At 41.4% G+C, this 20,350-nt stretch overlaps 1 protein-coding gene across 9 annotated transcripts in view; it reads right to left on the bottom strand.

The window, feature by feature from the left end:
• Positions 1–8,528: 8,528 nt before the first annotated feature.
• ZNF608 (zinc finger protein 608) overlaps positions 8,529–20,350 on the bottom strand; it is a 115,414-nt gene continuing 103,592 nt past the window's right edge. For 5 of the 9 annotated variants that reach the window (XM_016953710.4, XM_016953711.4, XM_016953708.4 and 2 more), the window contains 5 exons: positions 19,172–19,589; positions 18,438–18,610; positions 16,182–16,335; positions 14,063–14,144; positions 8,529–9,804 (listed from right to left, as the gene is read on the bottom strand). In XM_016953710.4, coding sequence (XP_016809199.1) covers positions 9,780–9,804; positions 14,063–14,144; positions 16,182–16,335; positions 18,438–18,610; positions 19,172–19,589 — 852 coding nt within the window. In that variant the 3' untranslated portion in view covers positions 8,529–9,779. Of the gene's footprint in view, positions 9,805–11,843; positions 12,839–13,711; positions 13,754–14,062; positions 14,145–16,181; positions 16,336–18,437; positions 18,611–19,171; positions 19,590–20,350 lie in introns of those variants that run through there. The other 4 variants (XM_063811489.1, XM_054684566.2, XM_001155984.7 and 1 more) reach the window with 2 other exon arrangements.

Raw genomic sequence — 20,350 nt, forward strand, 5'->3', positions numbered from 1 at the left:
GAATCATCTAAACAAGCAGCTCCTTCATTCTCTTTAAAGTAAAAATGAAGTTCTTACAAGAGTTTACAAGATAGTAATGAATGTGACACCTTCCCCACCCAAGCACACACACAACTCTTGGGCTTCATGCAATGACCATTTGCTGAATTGAGAATATTCAATTCTGTTAGAGAAGGCAGAGAAATAAATGAAATTGATGCAAATCGTTAGATGTGGTAAGCATAATTAAATTATTTACCTGGGAGATACGTTAGAGGGATAAAGTAAGTAGAGCATATATGTGTGAACCTAGTTAGGAAGGAAAGGAAGAACCAAGTAAATACTAAATATTCATGATACCCCAAATATACATGAGAAACATGAAGCACTAAATATTTATTGTATCCTAAATATAAATGAGGTCACGAAGCACTCACTATCCGTGAAGTCTTATCTCAGCCACTCAGTGACAACCATGCAGGGCCTCAGCTGCCCCCTACCCTGGAGATGCAAATAAAGCCCTTAACTGCTCATCAGGCTAATGCTACAGCCCTTGGACAGGCTCTCCAATAGAGCAGGCATGTGCTCACTCCAGGCACCTTCCATCTTCCTCGTCCTCTACTTGGGCCCTCATAACCACATTACCAGAAGGAAAGGCTGATGCAGCACAAAGACCGACAAGATATACGATCATTGTGTAACCCTGTCAGGTCCTGTGGCCCTTCCATTTGCTTGTACTCCCCAGCCTAGGTGCATTAACTCACCGCATTTTTTTTTTTTTTTTTTTTTTGAGGCAGGGCCTGACTCTGTCGCCAAGGCTGGAGTATAGTGGTGCAATCATAGCTCACTGCAGCCTCAAACTCCTGGCCTCAAACAATCCTCCTGCCTCAGCCTCCCAAGTAGCTAGGACTACAAGTATGCACCACCATGCTCAGCTAATTTTTTAGTTTTGTTTGTTTGTTTGTTTGTTTGTAGAGACAAGGTCTCACTACATTGCCCAGGCTGGTCTTGAACTCCTGGCCTCAGGTGATCCTTCCACCTCGGCCTCTTGTGTTACTGGGATTACACATAAGATCCACCATGGCTGGCCTCCACTCCATTTTATTCAACTTGCTTCTCACTGTATGCTTTAGTTTAAATGCTTCAGCAAACTCTGATCTGTGCATTTTAAATCTGTGAGCTGCCTGTCCCACAATTACAGGATAGCATGCCTGGCTGTGTAGCTGAAGGTTACTGTTGCCTCAAGGTTGTGTCCACACGACACCTCATCCGCCATTCTGCCCCTCACCTGTATTCCAACCACAATGTTTCCCATGCTTTCCCTTAAACACTTCAGACACATTCTCGCCTCAGGACCTTTGCACCTGCTCTTCCCTCTGCCTGAAACATTTCCTGAGACATCTGCATGACTTGCTCCTTTAGTGCCTTCAGATGTCTCTTCCCTGAACCTCCTACAGAAAATTACTTCATTTTCCCAACAACAATTTCCAATTCTCTAACACCAACTGGGTGTCCTACAACCCAGTTCAATTCGGACATTACTTGGAGTGAGTGCAGATCCACAGAGTTAAGGATTCATTCCCACAAGACTTCCTTCACTTCAGGTGCCAGCCACAAACGGGGTCCCCAGACTACCTGCATTTCTGCCCAGCCAACTGCAAATCTGAGGCTTCTCATGATCCCCTTGTGGTTCAATAATTTGCAAAAGTGACTCACAGAACTCAGGAAAGAGTTATAATCTCAGTTTTATTATGAAGAATACAACACAGAACAGCCAAATAGAAGAGATGTATAAGACAAGGTATGGAGACAGGCGTGGCACAGAGCCTCCATGCCCTCCCCAGGCATGCCACCACCCAGCACATGGGTTCAGCAGCCCCGTTCACCAGCTCCCTAAACCTTGTTTTTGAAGAGTTTTTATTGAAGGGTCATTATATAGCCATGGCTGATTAAATCACCAGCCATTGGTGACTGGACTCAATCTCCAGTCCTTCTTCCCTGCAAAAGTTCCAACCCTCTAATCACGAGGTTGGTTCCTCTGACGACCGGCCCCTTCCTGAAACTACCTAAGGGCCCGCCAAAAGTAACCTCATTAGCATAAAGTCAGGTAAGGTACAAAAGGGTTCATTATGAAAAATAAAACCTTCTAGAGGTTGTGGGTGAGGCAAATTCTCAAAGAAAGGAGGCAGATCAATGGCATCTCTACTGTATCCTGACATAACATTTGCTCACTCATTCATCTGACAATACTTAAGTGCCTGTTTTAGGCAAAACACTGTTCTGGATGCGGGAGATAGAATAGTAGGAAAAAATGATTAGGTCCCTGCTCTTATGGAGTTTATATTCTAATGGGAGGAGAGGCCATAATCAGATACACGAACAAATATTTAACATGTCATTTGATGGTAAACAAAATGGAAAAAGTAAAGTACGACAAAAGAGGAAGCACTCAGGGAAAAGGGGGACATTTCTATTTTGTGGTATAAAAAATAAGTATATATATATACTTGTATACACTATATATACACTATATAGTGTATATACATACATATATACACAATACGTATATACATATATGTATATATGTGTGTATATATACATATATGCAGACTATATATACATATATATACACATATATATGTATATGTAGTCCCTCTAGCTGACCCGAAAAGGCCACTTGTTCACATGTATATATATATATATGGTCTTTGCCACCCCACAATTGCTGGCACAGAGCTCCTAAAACCCTTGGAATCACAGGAGTGTTGACAGTCCTATATAATTCCATACGCCTCTCCCAAATCTGGCCCAGCCACATTTGGTTATTCCTTGGATGGAAATCCACTGCACTTGGCACAGGAATTTGGAGTGCAAACTGAAAGGCTAGGTCAGTTAAATGATGGTGAGAAACGAGCCCTCGTGAGCTCCATAGCAATCTCAGGCCACGTTCAATTACAAGAATAGGGAAGTCACAAAGAGGTAGAAACAGTCTGTCTGCAGAAGCAGAGAATGTGACAGAGACACCAAGAGAAGAAGGGGTAAGAGATTATGTGATATTTGAGGGAGATTTAGGGATTTTCTAGACACCAACAGCCACTATGACCTGCCAATTCCCTTCCTATCCTTGGATAGTGAGACAGATTCTTATACGCTTTCAATAAACCTTCTTTGTAACTAAGCTGGTTTGCATGAACTTCTGCTCCTAGTCATAAATGTTCCTTCGACAAAGGGCTTAGATGAAAGTGGTATGGGGAGTCAAAAGAAGCCAAAAATAGGAGCCAGCTTAGCAACTGTTCCCACTCCACACTGCCCAGCCTCCACTCCCTCAGCAAGTTCATTCTATCCTGTGGCCCCTGGGCCTGGCCACTTCCATCCTTTCTCTTGAGAATCTGCAATTAGAACTGGGAGATGACAGAGAGTATTGCCAGTCAGGCGAGGTCATATGTTTGGAGAATCAGAGAGAGCCAGTGTGCAGAGAGAGGAATGAGGCAGAGGAGGAGTAACAGTGACAAAACAAGCCACGATGTGTGTGAGAGAGAAGCTTCCATGGTGCCTAGACCTCCCAGGTCCCACCCAGTGCCAGCCCCTAGGAAGCTTGGACACACTTGCCACCCTTGCTCCTGTTAAGAACCCCTCTGTTCTTACATCTGTCTACTTTGCTTACATTTGCTTGAATAGATTTCTGTGATTTATACCTTAAACGTCCTTGACCAAGGCACAGTGGCCCTGGAAAGCAGGAGGTACACAGGGGAGCCCTGCTAAGCATTCAGAGGGAGGCTTCCAGGCCTGCGGAGTTGCTGACATCGGGTGGGACAAGATTAGAGATTCTCAGCCTCCCAGGAGGATATCGCATTCATGTTAGGTACCAATTCATCAATTTCCACCACCAGACGATGACAAGGGAGTCCCTCTAGCTGACCCGGGAAGGCCACTTGTTCACCCACCATACCCTGAGCACACCTCATCCACTGGAGTCAGTCACAGGAATGTCCCTGGGCCCCATAGGCTTCCAGAAGCTACATTGCCACAGCGTGAGGACTGTCACGCTGGAAGCCATTTAGAGGCTGGCTGCTCACAGGCACCGGGCGAGCTCGGCGCTGGCTCTCTCTGCTTCTGACTCCTCAGCTCCCTGCCAGTGCCTGACAGGGGTGGAGTGACTCACCACATCTCCCTACCTCTGAGCACATCTGTGGCTCCCCAGTGTCCCGTGATGGCCCAGCCCACAGCACCGCAGGGTCAGAGGCTTCCTGGGCTGTCTGCTGGGGCCTCTCCATGAGTCATCCCTGCTTCAGCCCTCAGCAGCCCTCAGCGGAGGGAACGGTCTGGTCACCAAGATGTTGTCACAAAATCCACCTTTTATGGTCTGCATCCCAGTATCTTATCACTGAGGGGATGGTGGGGGCTGGGGATGGCAGACACATGGGCACCTGAGGGTTTCTGAGGCTGAGCACAGGAGGCTCCCAGGTTTATGAGCTTTCGAGGCAGAATCTCACAGTGAGTGCTTGTCTTCATGGCAGACCTTCTTGGCCAGCACTAGGTCTGCAGAGTTCAGCTTTGCTCAGCTTTGCGGAGACATCTATGTGCTCATCCAGAGGTGGGAGGGGGTGCCCCACTCTGTCTATAAGTGGGAGAGGGCAGGGCCTGGGCACCCTGTCCCCAGGACACAGGACCTGGGCACCCAGTACCTAGGCCCCTCACAGGTACTCAGGAAATACTTCCTGAATGAATTCTGTCTCATGACCTGCTCACCCACTTTCAAAATTCCTTCTTTTGAAGGAATTAACGCTACCCCAAGGGTTTGCAGTCACTAGATCTGCTGGGTGGGTCACTTGCCCACCACTCACCCAATCAGGGACAAATTCAGGTTGGTAGAGGGTCAGGAAAATGAGGCCAGTCCTTTATCTTCTTCCCTACCAGACACATTCTGCTCTGCTGAGAGTGGAGAGAGGGCCAGAGGCAGAGAGGATTGTGCCCCCACCCAGCTGGAAGTTCTAGGGGTTGCCCACCCATTCTTTCCCTTCCAGCAAGAGTGAGATGGTTTTCTGAGACTTGGTCAACGCCCTTTCCTAACCTTGATAACTCTAAGTCAGAGACCCCAAGCTAAAGCCTGGTTTCTCTTTCTCCTGAAGGAATCTCCCTTGTTCCTGATATGGTGAGATTCTCCCTCTGCCAGTGGGCTAATTTGTTCTTTCTCTTTCCAATTTTGGTATACCAGGGCTCAACGCTTGCCCTTCCTAACATTCCAGTCCCTTCACCCCTCCACCCACCCCACCTAATTATATCTAAATTCTAGTAAAAATGGTCCTGAGTTCCTCTTTTCTCTCCAGAGTGCAGAACTTGCTTTGGGGGAGAAGGTAGGTCCCTGTTCTTTCTTATACGCTGTAAGTTCTGGGGAACCTCTGAAGAGCAGAGTGTGTGTGTGTGTGTGTGTGTGTGTAAGTGTGTGTGCGTGTGTGCTAGGGAATGGTGGAAAAGAGTGGCACCTTTCCTCCTACCCATAGAGTCTTACTCAGCTGTGTCATGGTAGAGAGAGAAAAGAAAGACGGTAGGTTTCTGAATCTCTTCATGTTCCTTTGGAACAGTGCGTTCAGTGCAGCCTTGTGCCCGCTATCCTAATTCTACCCAATCACCAGATTCTCTGAGGAAAAATCAGTTACAGCGGAGGGTCTCTGTGAGTTGTGCTGGAGTGCAAACAACTGTCTGCCTCCCAGCCACACCCATCCCAGACTTACACCTCAGGAGAACCCAGAGGACACTAGGAGAATCTACTACATTTCACTGGCCTCAAAGAAAGGTTCATGCCTCAGACAACAAAACATTCATCCCCCTCTTCGTTCTCCCCAACAGAATCCTAGTTCTAAGCCATGAGCCACTCCTCCCATGCATGACTCAGGGGCAGATTCTCATCCTTCTTAGCCTGAGGAACTCATGGCAATCCCATTCTCTTCCGGTAATGTTTCAGGAGTGAGCATGTGTCCTGGTTCTGGCCAAGGATATGGGAGAGATGCCTGCCAGAGGCATCTGAGGAAGGTTTCTTCCCTCCTAAGAGACACAGGAAGACACAGTTCTCTCCCCTGGACATTGATGTCTCCAGAGAGAGATCTGGAACTCATGTGGCCATAACACAGGGGACAAGCCCAAGGAAGACTGAGCAAAGAGTATCACAGAGAAGCAGAGTCAGCAGCATGAGGGATGATGTCTGGAGATTACCCTGCTCTTGGCTCAGCATTGGAGAGAGAACACATTTCCTTGTAGTTGATGGCAGTTTCAGTCATGGTTTCTGTTACAGGCAGCTGAAAACATCCAGCTGTACAGCGGCCTTGCTAGAGACAGTCTCCCTCTCCATGGTTATTACGCTGAAAGGTCATCCCCACTAGGCTAGGGATTCCACCCCACTTACCCCACCCTGGAAAATTCCGATCTGGTCTAGGAGGACAGGTTGGGTGGCTGGACTACCTTCTCTGGAGAGTGGTGAGGAAGATGGAACTACTTTCTCTTTCAGACCTATAGTTCAGTGACCTCCAGTGATTAAATGGGGCCAGGATGTCTTGATTCACTGGCCCCTGCCACCCTTATTAGGAAGAATTTTTCAATCAATTTCTGTATTTTGCCCCAACACATACTATTTAGAGCAAAGTCCTCTGAGAAGCCAAGAAAAATCTAGGCATTCATTTTTTGAGGTTCTGACCATGTCGAAATAAAGAAGCAATTTCAATATAACATTGCAGAAATTATAATTTAAATGTTTGCATCTTGCAAGTAAGTATGTTTCACATATTCCCTTGTCCCTCAGTACACACAAAATACACTGGAGAAGGATCTGGTTAGGGGAGGGTATTTAAAGAGTTAAAGCTGAGGTTTGAACATCCTTCTTTCTAATATTTTCAAAAATCCCCTGAGACAGTGAGAATGACATCATTTGTAGATAATTGAAAGTACAAATTTGGGGCCCTTTGTCAGAACGTTGGAATGACCCTTTGTAGGAGCCCATGATAGTCTCTGCCAGAATCACAAAAGCATCAGCCTTCCCACCAGCCTCTGACACCCAAGCACCAGTTCCCATGAAGCCCAACTCTTGTATTCTGAGCTTCTAGTCATCAGATACATATGGTAGAGTATTGAAAGAGGCAAGGGCTGCCATGACAATGAGAAAACAAAAAAAAGGTAATCTTTTCAGCAACCTCTGCCAGCAATGCACTGAAGAGCCGCTAGGCTCTCAGGATCCTGGGCCTGGAATGTGGAGTTTAACAAGGGCTTGATGCCTGGCTCCAGCACAGGCTGCACAGACGCTTTGTCTCATAGCAGCCTGGAGAGACACACCATTATTTTCCCCTCTGAAATAATAAGCACTTTAGCAAAGGAAAATCTTGTCAATTCCCTAGGGAGTGTATTATCCCTTCTCTGAAGCAGTATAACATAGGGGTTATGGTCCTGTCACTTACACAGTGGTGTGAACTTGGGCAAATTACTTTAGCTTGATGCCTCAGTTTTTCCAGCTCTAAAATGGGAATAGTAATTGGGTGGTTATGAGAACTAAATGAGTTGTTACATGTGAGGTGCAAAGTAAATATACTATAATTTTGATGATGGTCATTATACCAGTTGTAATATTGTATATTATATAGTAGAACTATTATACTATTATTATTGTGTTAATACTGCCCAGACAGAAAGGGATTTGTGTTGGGTGGTGTGGCAGGTAGAGTGGTAGCCCCCAAAGATGTCCATGTCCTAATCCCCAGAATCTATGAATCTGTTGTTACATGGCAAAGGGGAATTAAGATTGCAGATGGAACTAAAATTGTTAATCAGGTGACACTGAGAGAAGGAGATGATACTGGATTATTTGGATGGATTCTATCTAATCAAAGATCATTATAAGAGGGTGGCAGGAGAGCCAAAGATGTGATGATAGCATGAAAGTAAAAGAGAAAAAGATAACACCTCCATAAATCAGTAGAAAGTTGGGTCAATAAGTAACGATTCTGGTTCCCCAACTTTTCTGACTGAAGAAATCAGTGCTTTAAAACACTGAAGGTAAATAAATAACTTCCAAAGTTTCCAATAGTTGAAAGGAGGAATAGTGCCATGTTAAGTCTCCTTGCCTGAAATTGGGGGGTTGTGAGGGTGACACCCTTGAAAGTTACAGGGGTCATGATTTAGTCCCATAAGAATTTAGTTTCTTGCAGAGGTAGCAAACAGCCTTCATGTTGCGTGTCAACTTTGGTCTGTTTTTTAGGGACTACTGGGAAAACTGCACTGAGAAACTTGTTATGAGGTCTCACACACATTCAGGTGGAGAGAATGCGGCAATGATTAGCCACGTCCGTTATGGACACAGGAAAGAAGCTTTGTTCCATCGTACTACTTGCCATTCCAGGTAGACAGGAACATGACAACAGCTGGCCAAGGGTCAGGCCAGTCTGATCAGACCTAAACCTAGACTTGTCCATGGGTGTTATCATGCCTTGTGTTCATGATAGCCCTGGATACTTTAACTTTCTCCATATTGCAGATTTTGATGTTTCCTTTCATTTTATTTTCAAATGTCTAAGTGAAAAAAAAAACTTCACTGAAATGTATAGTGTATGTGAGAATCTCTCAAAGTTTGTTCCTGTGTATGAAAAAAATGCCTCTCCCTGTGTGAAGAAAATCTGAGTTCAATCCCAGCAACTCAATTAAGATTTATCCATTTTTTTCCAGGTTTTCCACTGACAGCCTTCATTCCAGAAGAAATAATATGTATTTTTAGTGGGCTAGCACTGCTAATTGATGTGCTGTGAAACGAATCCAGCCCTCAGATGTGGTTTTAAAATTGAATTCATCTTCAACCTAAAAGAACTACTAATTATTATGTTAAAATCTGGGTCATCCAATTCTTTTTAAAGATCTAGAGGTCTGGTCCAACTTTATCCACATTGGTCAAATGAGCATCCCCATTCTGTTTACATCGAGTTACAAGGAAACATCGGTGGCTTTCCTATCTCCAAAAGCAACAAAGAACGATAGAACTCAGCACTCTACCTGTGGGGCAGGGGCTAGGCATGAGTTCTAAATTTCATACGACCTGTTGGTTGTCACAATTTGTTGGGGAGGTTGCTACTGGTATCTCCAGAGTAGAGGTCAGGAGTACTGCTAAATATACTACAATGCACAGAACAGTTCCCCCACAGCAAAGAATTATCTGGTCCCATATGTCAATAGTGCCAAGGCTGAGAACTCACCCCTTGCTTTAAAGAGTGATTTTGTTAAGAAAAATGAAAAGTCAGACTGGGGGCTTTGCTTTGTTTTCTCTTCTAAAGTTAACTGAAAGTAAACAACATTTATGACTCAGGCTACTGCAAGAAGCAGGGAATGGATGACTGTGGTTAGTGACAAAAACAATAATAAATGGCTTTGCCTGTCTTGTCTCTTTCAGAGTCAGGGAAGGAATGAAATGACCAGTAATTATCATTTAAACTGCTGTTTTTATCCTGCATCAATCAGAGCTATTCATTCTGGTTACTCACAGACCCTTGGGCTGAAACCACACTAAATCAGGGTCACAGCCAGTGTGAATGTATAAGGCCACACTTTTTACTCTGCAAGTGTTAATGACCTGGGCTGAACAGCAATGGCAAGTTTCCATGAAAAAGTCATCTGAGATTGTAATCTAGGAATAAATGGTTCTGTATGGAGCCTATTACCTGGTTTTTAATATTCTGTATTCAAGGGGACCACAGCTGTAAACAACTCTTCACTCCCATTTCTCCATGAAGTTAATTTGCACTGTGTCAGCACTGCAGGCTTTTTGCATATGTTCAGGACAAGCTGATATGAGCAGGCCTGGAATGAGTAATGTTTAGTAAAATCAATAAACCCTATTATTAGTCACTAAGGGGACTGATTTTATGTCTATAAAAGTAAAACAATTAGAACGTATTAATGGCAGATTCATCATAGTAATATAATGGAGCCAACTACACTTGTCTTTTGGGAATCTTTAATTTACCATTCGGTACTGACTATATACTCAGCCAGAGAAATGGCACACATAATATAAATAAGCCCTGGCCTTTGGCAATTCATGTTGTCATCAGCAAAGACAACACTGTAACAGTAAGAGGAAGAAACAAAACTTCATTTAGTGATTAATGTAAACCAGTCATGAATAATGTTCCAGTAAAAGCCTAGGGGAAGAGCCTATTCAAATTGCAATGTGCTTTTGGTCATATATCTCTTTGTATTTATCAGCATTCCTGTTTATTACAGGAGCAGAGTTAAACATGGTCCAATGCAGCTATTTATAACCTATTTACTTAACCACCTAATTAGAAGTGATTTTAAAAAGCCTGCTATGTAATAAACATACATCTAGTCATTTTGCAGCTGAAAGGTAAGACTGGCTTCCATATATATTATTAAGAGCAAGAAAATCATCAGGAATCCACAGTATCACCCAGCTACCAACAAGAACATGAAAATTCAGCTAGTGAAGATGTAAGTTGACCTTAGTTCTGCTTCTGTGCTTTGACAGTTAAGGGGTTGGTTAAGAACTGGATCAGCATGTAGGCAACCAACAGATACCCTGCCAACTATAGTCTGAACAGAGAAAACATACTTGCTTAACTGGTATAAGACAAATTACCTCAAGTCTTCAAGGATAATCAAGATGTCGTATAAAAATGAAAAAGCGTTGATAGCTTAAAAATGATGAAAAATATGTGAAATATTCTTATGTATAGGATTAAACACCACAAACGATATTTTTATAAATGACAGCTTGGATGAAATTCAAAAGAAAAACTGAAAACTAACAGAAAAACATCTTCTTACTGAAATCTATTAAGAGCATAGACTAGATGTGTAAGCCAAGCAGCAAAGGCAACACTCTAAGGTGGTCTTTCAAAATCAAGGGAAACATTTCTTTTTGATTGCAAAATTCTATTCATTTCTGATGCAAAGGCCTCTAGGTAGAACTAACCAAATTATACCAAGACAAATTCCGTCAGCTTAAAGAACTTTTTAGTAAACCACGTGGTAGCCCTGCCATTAGCAATTATAGTAAAATAATAAAAACTTACAGCTGGAATGGAGCACTGAAATCAACCAGTCCAAACATACAAAGCACACTCCCACCTTGGGGCTTCGGTACTTGCTCTTCCACGTCACCGCAGTGGTGTTCCCCCAGATGTCTGCATGGATCCCCCCCATCTCTTTAGTGGCCACTCTGTTTACAGTTACAAACTCCAGCACACATTCACTATGCCCCACTCCCATGCTTCATTTCTCTTCATTGCCTTTATCAACCATCTAACATGCTCTATATATTATTCAGATATTTTATGATATGTTTATCCCACCCACCAAAAAATGAAAGCTCCATGAAGACAGGAATTTGTGTCTGCTTTGTTTACTGCAATATGCCAGAACCCAGTGCAGTGCTTGGGATAAAGCAGGCACTCAGTAAGTGTTTGTTCCAAGCAAAGAAGGGAGAGAAGAGGCAGTTAAAATTTGGCATAAAATATTCTAGTAAATCAATGTAATGACAGCTAACTGACTAAATGACTTTTTACATATTTTTCCTATTATCCACATGTCATAACATTTGCATCTTTGAAGTATCATTCCATACCATAGAAACCTGTATCTACTAATTTCTAGTGATATCGTGCTCCATGTTTAGGGTAAATACCCTGTAAATGGGAATACATTCACCGAATTAAATACATTATTTGGTTGTTATACCTATGTATCCTATAAGAAAAGTTAATATCTGTTTACTGTATCTTATGCATTGGATATTAATAATATTAAGAAACCCTTCTTTGAAAATTAGCATGACTATCAGCCAGGTAGAAAATAACATGAGACAGACAAGAAGCCATTATTTAAAAAAAAAAAAACTTTTTAATTCTGATTGCCAAATTATTTAAGGCAGGTATAAAAAAGGAAAGCATTCAATATACATTTTACATAAAATAAACTAGATTACAGCATAAAACAAGTAACCAGGCAATGGCGTTAAAGTCTCTCTCTTCTAAAACTGGATAATTGTAAACATTAAAAAAAAAAAAAAGACTGTAGAACTATTCAAGTAATAGAACAATCACAGATGTCTCTGGTACGCAGGCTATTGGGTTATTTGCCATTCAAGATTATCAAAAAATGACACCTCATTATTCACAGATGCTCATTATTTCCCCATTTTAATCTTTACATTATATACAACACAGTTTTTGTGGTACTGGCAACCCCATGCCTTCCAAAAGTACTTTTTCCACAATACACAAGTACAAACAGTGACTACAGGAACATTTTACACTGGTGCGTCTTTAACAGGAGCCACCAAATAGACATCTAAATTGTACCAAAGTGTCATCATCACAGTTAGCCTTTCTGAGGGGCTTATGGGAAATATGTGAAGGATATGCAAGGTTCAGGCACACTGATACATAACATTATTTATTTACAATTTTAAAGGAAAAGGAAAAGAAAGTAAGTAGCCTTTTGTGGCTAACACTTTTTAACATGACAAATACATTTTTAATTTCCTTTACTGAGTGGTTTGCGACGTGGCAGCAGACCCTGTGTGTGCGAGCCTGGTTACTGATACAAAAAGTAAAGAATATATTTATATTTATATATATATATATGTATATATACAGATATGTATACGTATATATATATAAAACAGAAGTTTAATTACAGCAACATTTGTTACTTTGTGATAAAATCTGTAATTTACAAAAATGAAATGACTGGTTTTTGCCTGCCATTAAGGCATTTCAAATTAACACCATGGAACTGATGTCTGTATAAAGCGCTTCCCCATGTGATCCAGTCACATGACAATGTACATGTCCAATCTTGTTATTCTCTGCAAAAGAAAAGCAAACCTTAGCACACGGTTCTATCAGTATTTTGTTTGTTTGTTTTTTGAGTCGGAGTTTTGCTCTTGTTGCCCAGGCTAGAGTGCCATGGCTCAATCTCGGCTCACCGCAACCTCTGCCTCCTGGGTTCAAGTGATTCTCCTGCCTCAGCCTCCCGAGTAGCTGGGATTATAGGCATGTGCCACCATGCCTGGCTAATTTTATGTTTTTAGTAGAGAGGGGGTTTCTCCATGTTGGTCAGACTGGTCTCAAGCTCCTGACCTCAGGTGATCTGCCCACCTCGGCCTCCCAAAGTGCTGGGATTACAGGCATGAGCCACCGCACCCGGCCAACAGTTTTTTTTTTTTCAGTTTTGAGACAGAGTCTCACTCCATCACCCAGGCTGGAATGCAATGGTGCAATCTCGGCTTACTGCAACCTCCACCTCCTGGGTGCCAGCAATTCTCATGCCTCAGCCTCCCTAGTAGCTGGAATTACAGACGCACACCACCACGCCCAGCTAATTTTTGTATTTTTATTAGAGATGGGGTTTCACCATGTTGGCCAGGCTAGTCTGGAACTCCCGACCTCAGGTGATCCACCTGCATGAGCCTCCCAAAGTGGTAGGACTACAGGCATGGGCCATCATGCCCAGCCTCTATCAACATTTGGCACTGTAAACCAGAAAACCATAAGACCGATAGTCTTATTTTAATTCCATTCAAATGTGGAATTCAATGCCAGAGAAAGTGAATAAACATAAAGTAATGATATACCTTGTGAAAAATATTAATTTTATAATATTAATAATTTAATTCCTTTAAATCATTTTCCTTCATAAACTTAGGGAATAATTTAAAATATCAAAGAACAAACATTACCTTTAGCATTATGAAAATAAATGTCTCCATTTGCGACTTTATCTTTAAACATAATAAAACAAAGGGAGTCATGGTGAATTATTTTAGCAATGCCGTAAGGATAACCCAAGAAAATTTCAACTGTCTAAAAAACTAATCAGTTAATTACTAATCTATGTAACCCTTACAGAATGAGGTTCATGGAATTTAAGTTGCATGTGAAGCAACTTATATTGGCATAATAAACACATTCATTACAATGATATAAAACCCAAGGAGTTAAGTTTTTGGTCTAAAAATCCTGTACTTGCTTCCTCCCAACCATTAAGATATTTCTATCTACAACTAATTAAAAATGTAGAGGATATTTACCTTCTTTGTCCAGGAAACATTCCAGATGCAGATGCCTGGGCAGCCACCTGCTGAGAGGCAACAAGGGCAGCAGAGGTCAAGCCTAATGGGGAAAAAATGTAGAGTGTCTGTGATCTTTAGAAGGATAAGAGTAGATACAGGCCCAGTGGAGAAGGGCCGCAGACCTAGTAGCAGCATGGTGTCCTCTCCTAAACACACACATGAACTGTTTCATGCAGCAAGGACACAGTACAAACCATTTGGTCTATCTGCTATCTATCCTTTCTTGAATACTCTGCAGTTTTCTTAATAGCTATTCGAAGGAGATACAGCATTCCATCTCTCCAGCTCTGCATGGTGCTAAATGGTTTGCATGCATTCCCTGAATAGGAAGCTCAGGAGAAATAACAGATACCAGGTAACAACAGGAATCAAAAGTCACAGTGAATTACAGAAGCGGCATGCTATTTGCCTAGAATACAATACTTTCATAATAATTGTTATCACTTTAACATTTTCCCCAGTGACTGAACACAATGCATCCCATAAGATACACAGAATCAGTAAATCAAACTTAGAAATGCTCTTAACTTTCACCCTGCAAGACGAAGGTAGCAGTCAGAGACTGTAATAGCTCCAAATGGCATGATGTTGCCTAACAGAGAATTCTTTTAAATTCTATAGAAGACAGTCCTGGGGAAAAATAGAGTAAACAAATGCAAACCTAGGGAAGATTACTGTCTCCTTCTAGGTCTTTTATTTGGATATATTTTCTTTTCCCAGAGGTAACTTAAGACAGTACAACAACAATAATATTATCTTAAAAGAGACAATTGTTTTCTTCTCATATATACTTTATTTATATATAGATATAATGTGTTAGACTAGAAATAAAACCTCTTTCTCTTCCAAGTTCTTATCACACTCAATACAAATTGTTTAAGAAATAGGAAAGCTCTCTTTTAACACTACTTGATGACATCAACTAAAAAGACCTGAATAAATAAAAATGACCCCTTCACATTTGTATATCACTTCCCAGTTTTGGAAACACCTTCAAACATATTATCTTACTTTCTATTCACACAGTAGCATAAGAGGCAACTTGGCAAGTGCAACAGACTAAATTATGTCTCCTCAAAATATGTTGAAGCTCTAATCCACAATGTGATTAGATTTGGAGATGGGGCTTATAAGGAGGTAATTAAGGTTAAATCAGGTCATATGGGTGGGACCCTAACAGGGCAGGATTAGTGTCCTTATAAGAAAGCACACGAGGGCTCCCCCCTGCCCCTTCCCCACCCACCAGCTCATGCACAAAGAGGAGGTCATATGAGCGCACAGCAAGACAGCAGCTGCACACAAGCCAGGAAGAGAGGCCTGAGCAGACGCTGGCTGTACTGGCACCCTGATCTTGAACTTCTAGCCTCCAGAACTGTGAGAAAATAAATTCCTGTTGTTTAAAGCCATGCAATCTGTGGTATTCTAGCAAGCTGTAAAGATGGTGCCACCACCCACCCGCTATGAGATGACAAAGATGGGACAAATAATACATGCTCAACTAATGAACTACAAGGTGAAGATTCCCTCATATCAATCCTATGGCTTAAAACATGTTTCTCTTTCTCAATTCTCCCATTTAGTGAAGTCGCAGCAGTGAAGGGCTGTGAAGTACCCTCGAATGAGGTTATAAAAGTGTTAAACCTGATCACATTACTCCCATGATTTCCATGGGAAAAGAGCAACTTAAAAGGCATGCAGAAATCAGAACAAGTAATTTCACCAAAGCTTCCCACCATCCCTCCCTTTTTCTACAATTTCCCTGAAGTAGATATCTGATCTTCTGATTGTTATATTCAGTGCCCCAGACACTGGCCACCGCCCTCAGTCTGTGAGATAACAGTAAGCTGCCGATAACATCAACTGGTGACAATTATTAAGTGGTAGCCATTTCATGTCTCAATAGAATACAAAGATGTGGGAATAGCCTTAGCTGTGTCACTAGAAAATAAGTGTTAAAAACCCTCCTGAGAGCTAATGTGAACTCAAAGCTCAATATTTTTAAGATGTGAAATGCAATTTTAGCAACTGTTTTCCAAAGCAGAATGGACAAAGACACAGTAATGATAGAGCTGCTGACCTTGAAAAGGGTCATATTGACCCGGGATTAGCGGGTAACCCATGCCAACGTGGGTGTGGTGGTGCGTGTGCAGGTGCCGCTGGCCGAAGGGGGAGTGGCGATCCCTTTCCCTTTCTGCCTCCCGTTCCCGCTCAGCTGTAGCCTTTTCCACAGGCTGCAACAGAAAAGAGAAATTTTCCCCCTTCATGCTCTGAAAATCAACTTTTAAGAGTACTAAACCACCTTTGTCCCTTCGACAATATTGTGTTAATGATTAAAAAGTAAATATAAAGATACAATTCTTTAGTAACTAAAGAGAATTTCAAAAAACATGCATTAGTTTCAGTTGGAATTTAGCCAACACAAAAGAACTACTCCACCCAAAGTAAACCAAGTGACACCAATGTTTTCCTGAAATGACAGAAATAAGAGGATTTCTCTCTATATTCATTCATAATTGCAGGTTAAGAATTTACCCAATTGCTTCCCATAAACAACTTTTACAAAATAAGTAGTTTTGGAGATATCTTTAAGGTCAAGTTTTCTAATTACACTTGTATTTTGTGGAGAGAACATATCTCACAGTTTTAAACGTGTCTGTATACATTTTGTTCTACTGAAAAAACATGTTCTAAAGTTATATGCCAATATAAAGCACAAGAAATCACTGTCCTACACCCACATTTTGAATCTCTCAATTTTTGAACTCTCAAAGAGAAGCCCCCATCCTCCCAAACCATAGTTTGGGGTAAGGATGGTTCATTTCCTATGACTTTCTACCTTTAGAGCCTAACCACCCTTTAACTAAAGTTATACTTCTCACTTAAAAGAAATCCTTGTACTAAGAAGGAGGACTCAGAAAAAGATTCAGAAATCACCTTTTCTGGTTTCTCTATAGAGTTTCTGGTAGACTCATACACATTGCAGATACTATTATTTTAATTTACTTTGAACTCTTTCCTAGCCAAGCACCATCCTATTTTTGTTTAGTCTCTCTTCACAACAGTCTCTAGGACTAGAGCAGTCACCTTTTTTGGGGAAGAGCCATCTTTCACAGACATTGTATTACTTCAGCAGAGTTAAAGGGACATGACAAAGAGTCAAGGCCAGAAAACAGCAGACACAGCTCTCACTCCTAAGCCACATGACTTACTCTTGCAAATGAGCCTCACACTGTGCAAGGCTCAAATTTGTGCCTTATTACATGTCACAGGCACTCAGCTTTGCTCGTGATGAACCCCCGACCATGAACACTGATGATGTGAATATGAAGGGTCAATACAAGTAGCAGAAACCTCAAATCTCTCCAGAAGTCAAGTTAACAACAAAGATAAGTGATGCAGATTAGGGAGCTTCTATTTATATCCATGCACATTGATGGGGAGCAGCACATCTGCCTAGATGGGGCTACTAGTTCCCATCAGTTACTGCCATGTCATTTTGAACCAGATTTTCTATTGTCTTTTTTTTTTTTTTTTTTTTTGAGACAGAGCCTTGCTCTGTTGCCCACGCTAGAGTGCAGTGGCACGATCTCTGCTCACTGCAACCTCCGCCTCTCGGGCTCAAGCAATTCTCCTGCCTCAGCCTCCTGAGTAACTTGGATTACAGGTGCCCACTACCACTAGGCTATTTTTTGTATTTTTAGTAGAGACGGAGTTTCACCATATTGGCCAGGCTGGTCTCGAATTCCTGACCTCAGGTGATCTGCCCGCCTCGGCCTCCCAAAGGGCTGGGATTACAGGCAGTGGCTCACTCCCGGCCCAGATTTTCTATAGTCTTAAGAGAAAGAGGTGATCTGAACTTGTATGTAAAATGTCTGATTTTTAAAAGGTATCCTGCAAGAAAACAGTTTTTGAAAAGCTTGATTTGCCCAAAAAGTCAACAGTTTGTAGCCTCTGGACTACTTACTTACAAAAATTATATAAAATATACTCCTCTGTTACCTAATTCCTCAATGTCTTATCAAACATATTTTGCACCAAGAGTTGGTTCCTATGAATTTAAATTTCCACCTAACAACCATCCTCCTGGGTAAGCAAGGTATACTAGATTTTGCAACAGAAAAGCTTGCTACTGCCATACATGCTTTAACAATTTTCTCTCATGTGTGAAAGCGTCTTACTTTTGAACGCTCCATTCTTTACGTATTAGGATAAAACAGCATCCTGAAATCACAGCTGGGTTCCAAAACCATTTATATTTCAAGACTGTTCTCTAGCTTGTTCCCCTTTCTCCCCAAAACACAGTACTTTTAAATAACAACAAAAGGAGGCTTACAGCAGGAGACTTGCTGCGGTATTGGTTAGCATGCTGCTGGAGCAAATCCAGTGCTTTAGATTCAGTGGTTGTTTTCGTGTTGACGCTAGGGCTGGTATTGACTTTCTCTGTCTCTTCTCTCCCTGACATCTTCCCATAAACAGGATAATGAAATCCTGGAGAGAGATAGGCCCCTGCAGATAAACAACAAATGCCACATGAAGTTACAGGCTATATCTTTAAAAAAAAATCATTTGGGTTACATGAATTTGGGATAAGAGTCAAAGAGATCTTAAAATAGGGGGTTACATTAAGAATGGGCTACATCATCATTAAACTGTATCTAGCTTCTCCAATTTTCTTCTCCCAGTTAATTCATCCTGATGAAGGGAAGTTATAAACAGAATTGAGCTTATAGCCATTTCATACATTTACGTGTCCACTTAAGTGAAAGGAATAGTAACTATAATGATTATGACAGTAAGTGCTTAGAATATTTTTATAGGCAATAAAGTATCTGTCAGCCTAACAGCTATAGCAGACCATCAGAGACTATGGAAACTATGGCTGAGGATTCTTGACATTTCATTAAAAAAACTTATATTAAATCAGTTTTATCTTTGGGACTTTAAACAGCATAAAAACAAGGAAAACAAATGTCACTCTTGAAGCTTCTAATTTATCTTGAGTTTTTAACAGCTAATATTTGAACATCGCCTCTTTCCTCCAATATAGTCAGAACCGACAACACGTACCAGGATAACTGTGCATTAGGACGGGAGAAACAGCCCGGTATGCAGGATGGCTGGGGTCGTACATCTGTGGGTAAGGATAAGCATGCAAGTACTGTATGTATGACTGATGCTGACTCATGGGTGAGGAGACAGCCACTCTTGTTCCCCGAGAGTCCTTCCAGTTCACAGGAGTCTTTCGATCATCATTTTTCAGCTTGCTCTCCTCCATTGATTGAGAATCAGGACGCTTGGCCTCTTTGGGCTCCTCCTTAATGCTTGTTAATGATACAGGAAGGCTGGGCACACCACTCTCTTTATTAGGAGTTTTCCTCGGACTATCCTCTTTTAATTTCTTCTCTCTATCAAGTTCTTCTGACTTTTGCTGATCCAGATATTTGGGCTGGTATACATAATGATGCCATGTTCTTGAATCTGGGTCCTGATTTTTTTTTTTTAAAGAAAAAAAACCCAACAGATTTGTTTTAAAATTTCAATTTTAAAGAAAACTTGTTAATAATCATGACAGCACTAGCACTCTTAATTTTAATGCTAAGTTGACATTTATTTCTGTGGTAGACACTGTGCTAATTGCTTTACCTCCTTCTCTTACAAAGTAATAATGTCCCAGGTAGGCATTATTACTGATCCCTTGTACAGAAGACAAAACCAAAGTGTTTAAAGTTCAGGCAACATCAAGGTCATGCTGCTGCCCAGTCGTGGAGCTGGGCTTCAAACTCAGGTCTGCTGAAATTCAGAGCTGGGCCCTTAATGTCATTTCTCAACACTAAATAACATCCTCAGACATATTTAATTCTGTCTTCATTTGCCTTTTAATATCTCGCACAGGTAAAAAGAATGTTAAAAACTCCAACTCAAGTTAATAATAGTAAATTTAAGTAATTGCTATAGCTATTAACATCACTTAGGAGGAAAAACTCTTGGTTTCCTAATACATTTTCCTCATCTACTGCAGCTGAGGCTTAATATATTGGCTCACTTCTCATTACGTGCTAACATCTTAATCAAAACAAAATTTCAAATTAATAGCACACGTTATGGCTTCTCTATTGGAAAACAAAGCCATCTATAAACCCCCAAAATTATATCATTCTTCTGCAGCCCTGTGAAGTGACAGCCTGATTTATGCCTCTGTAAGTGGGGAAACTGAGAATCCTAAATGGCCTTTGTGATCCCCATCCC

The sequence above is a fragment of the Pan troglodytes genome, chromosome 4, assembly GCF_028858775.2.
Source record: "Pan troglodytes isolate AG18354 chromosome 4, NHGRI_mPanTro3-v2.0_pri, whole genome shotgun sequence".
Taxonomy (NCBI): Eukaryota; Metazoa; Chordata; class Mammalia; order Primates; family Hominidae; genus Pan; species Pan troglodytes.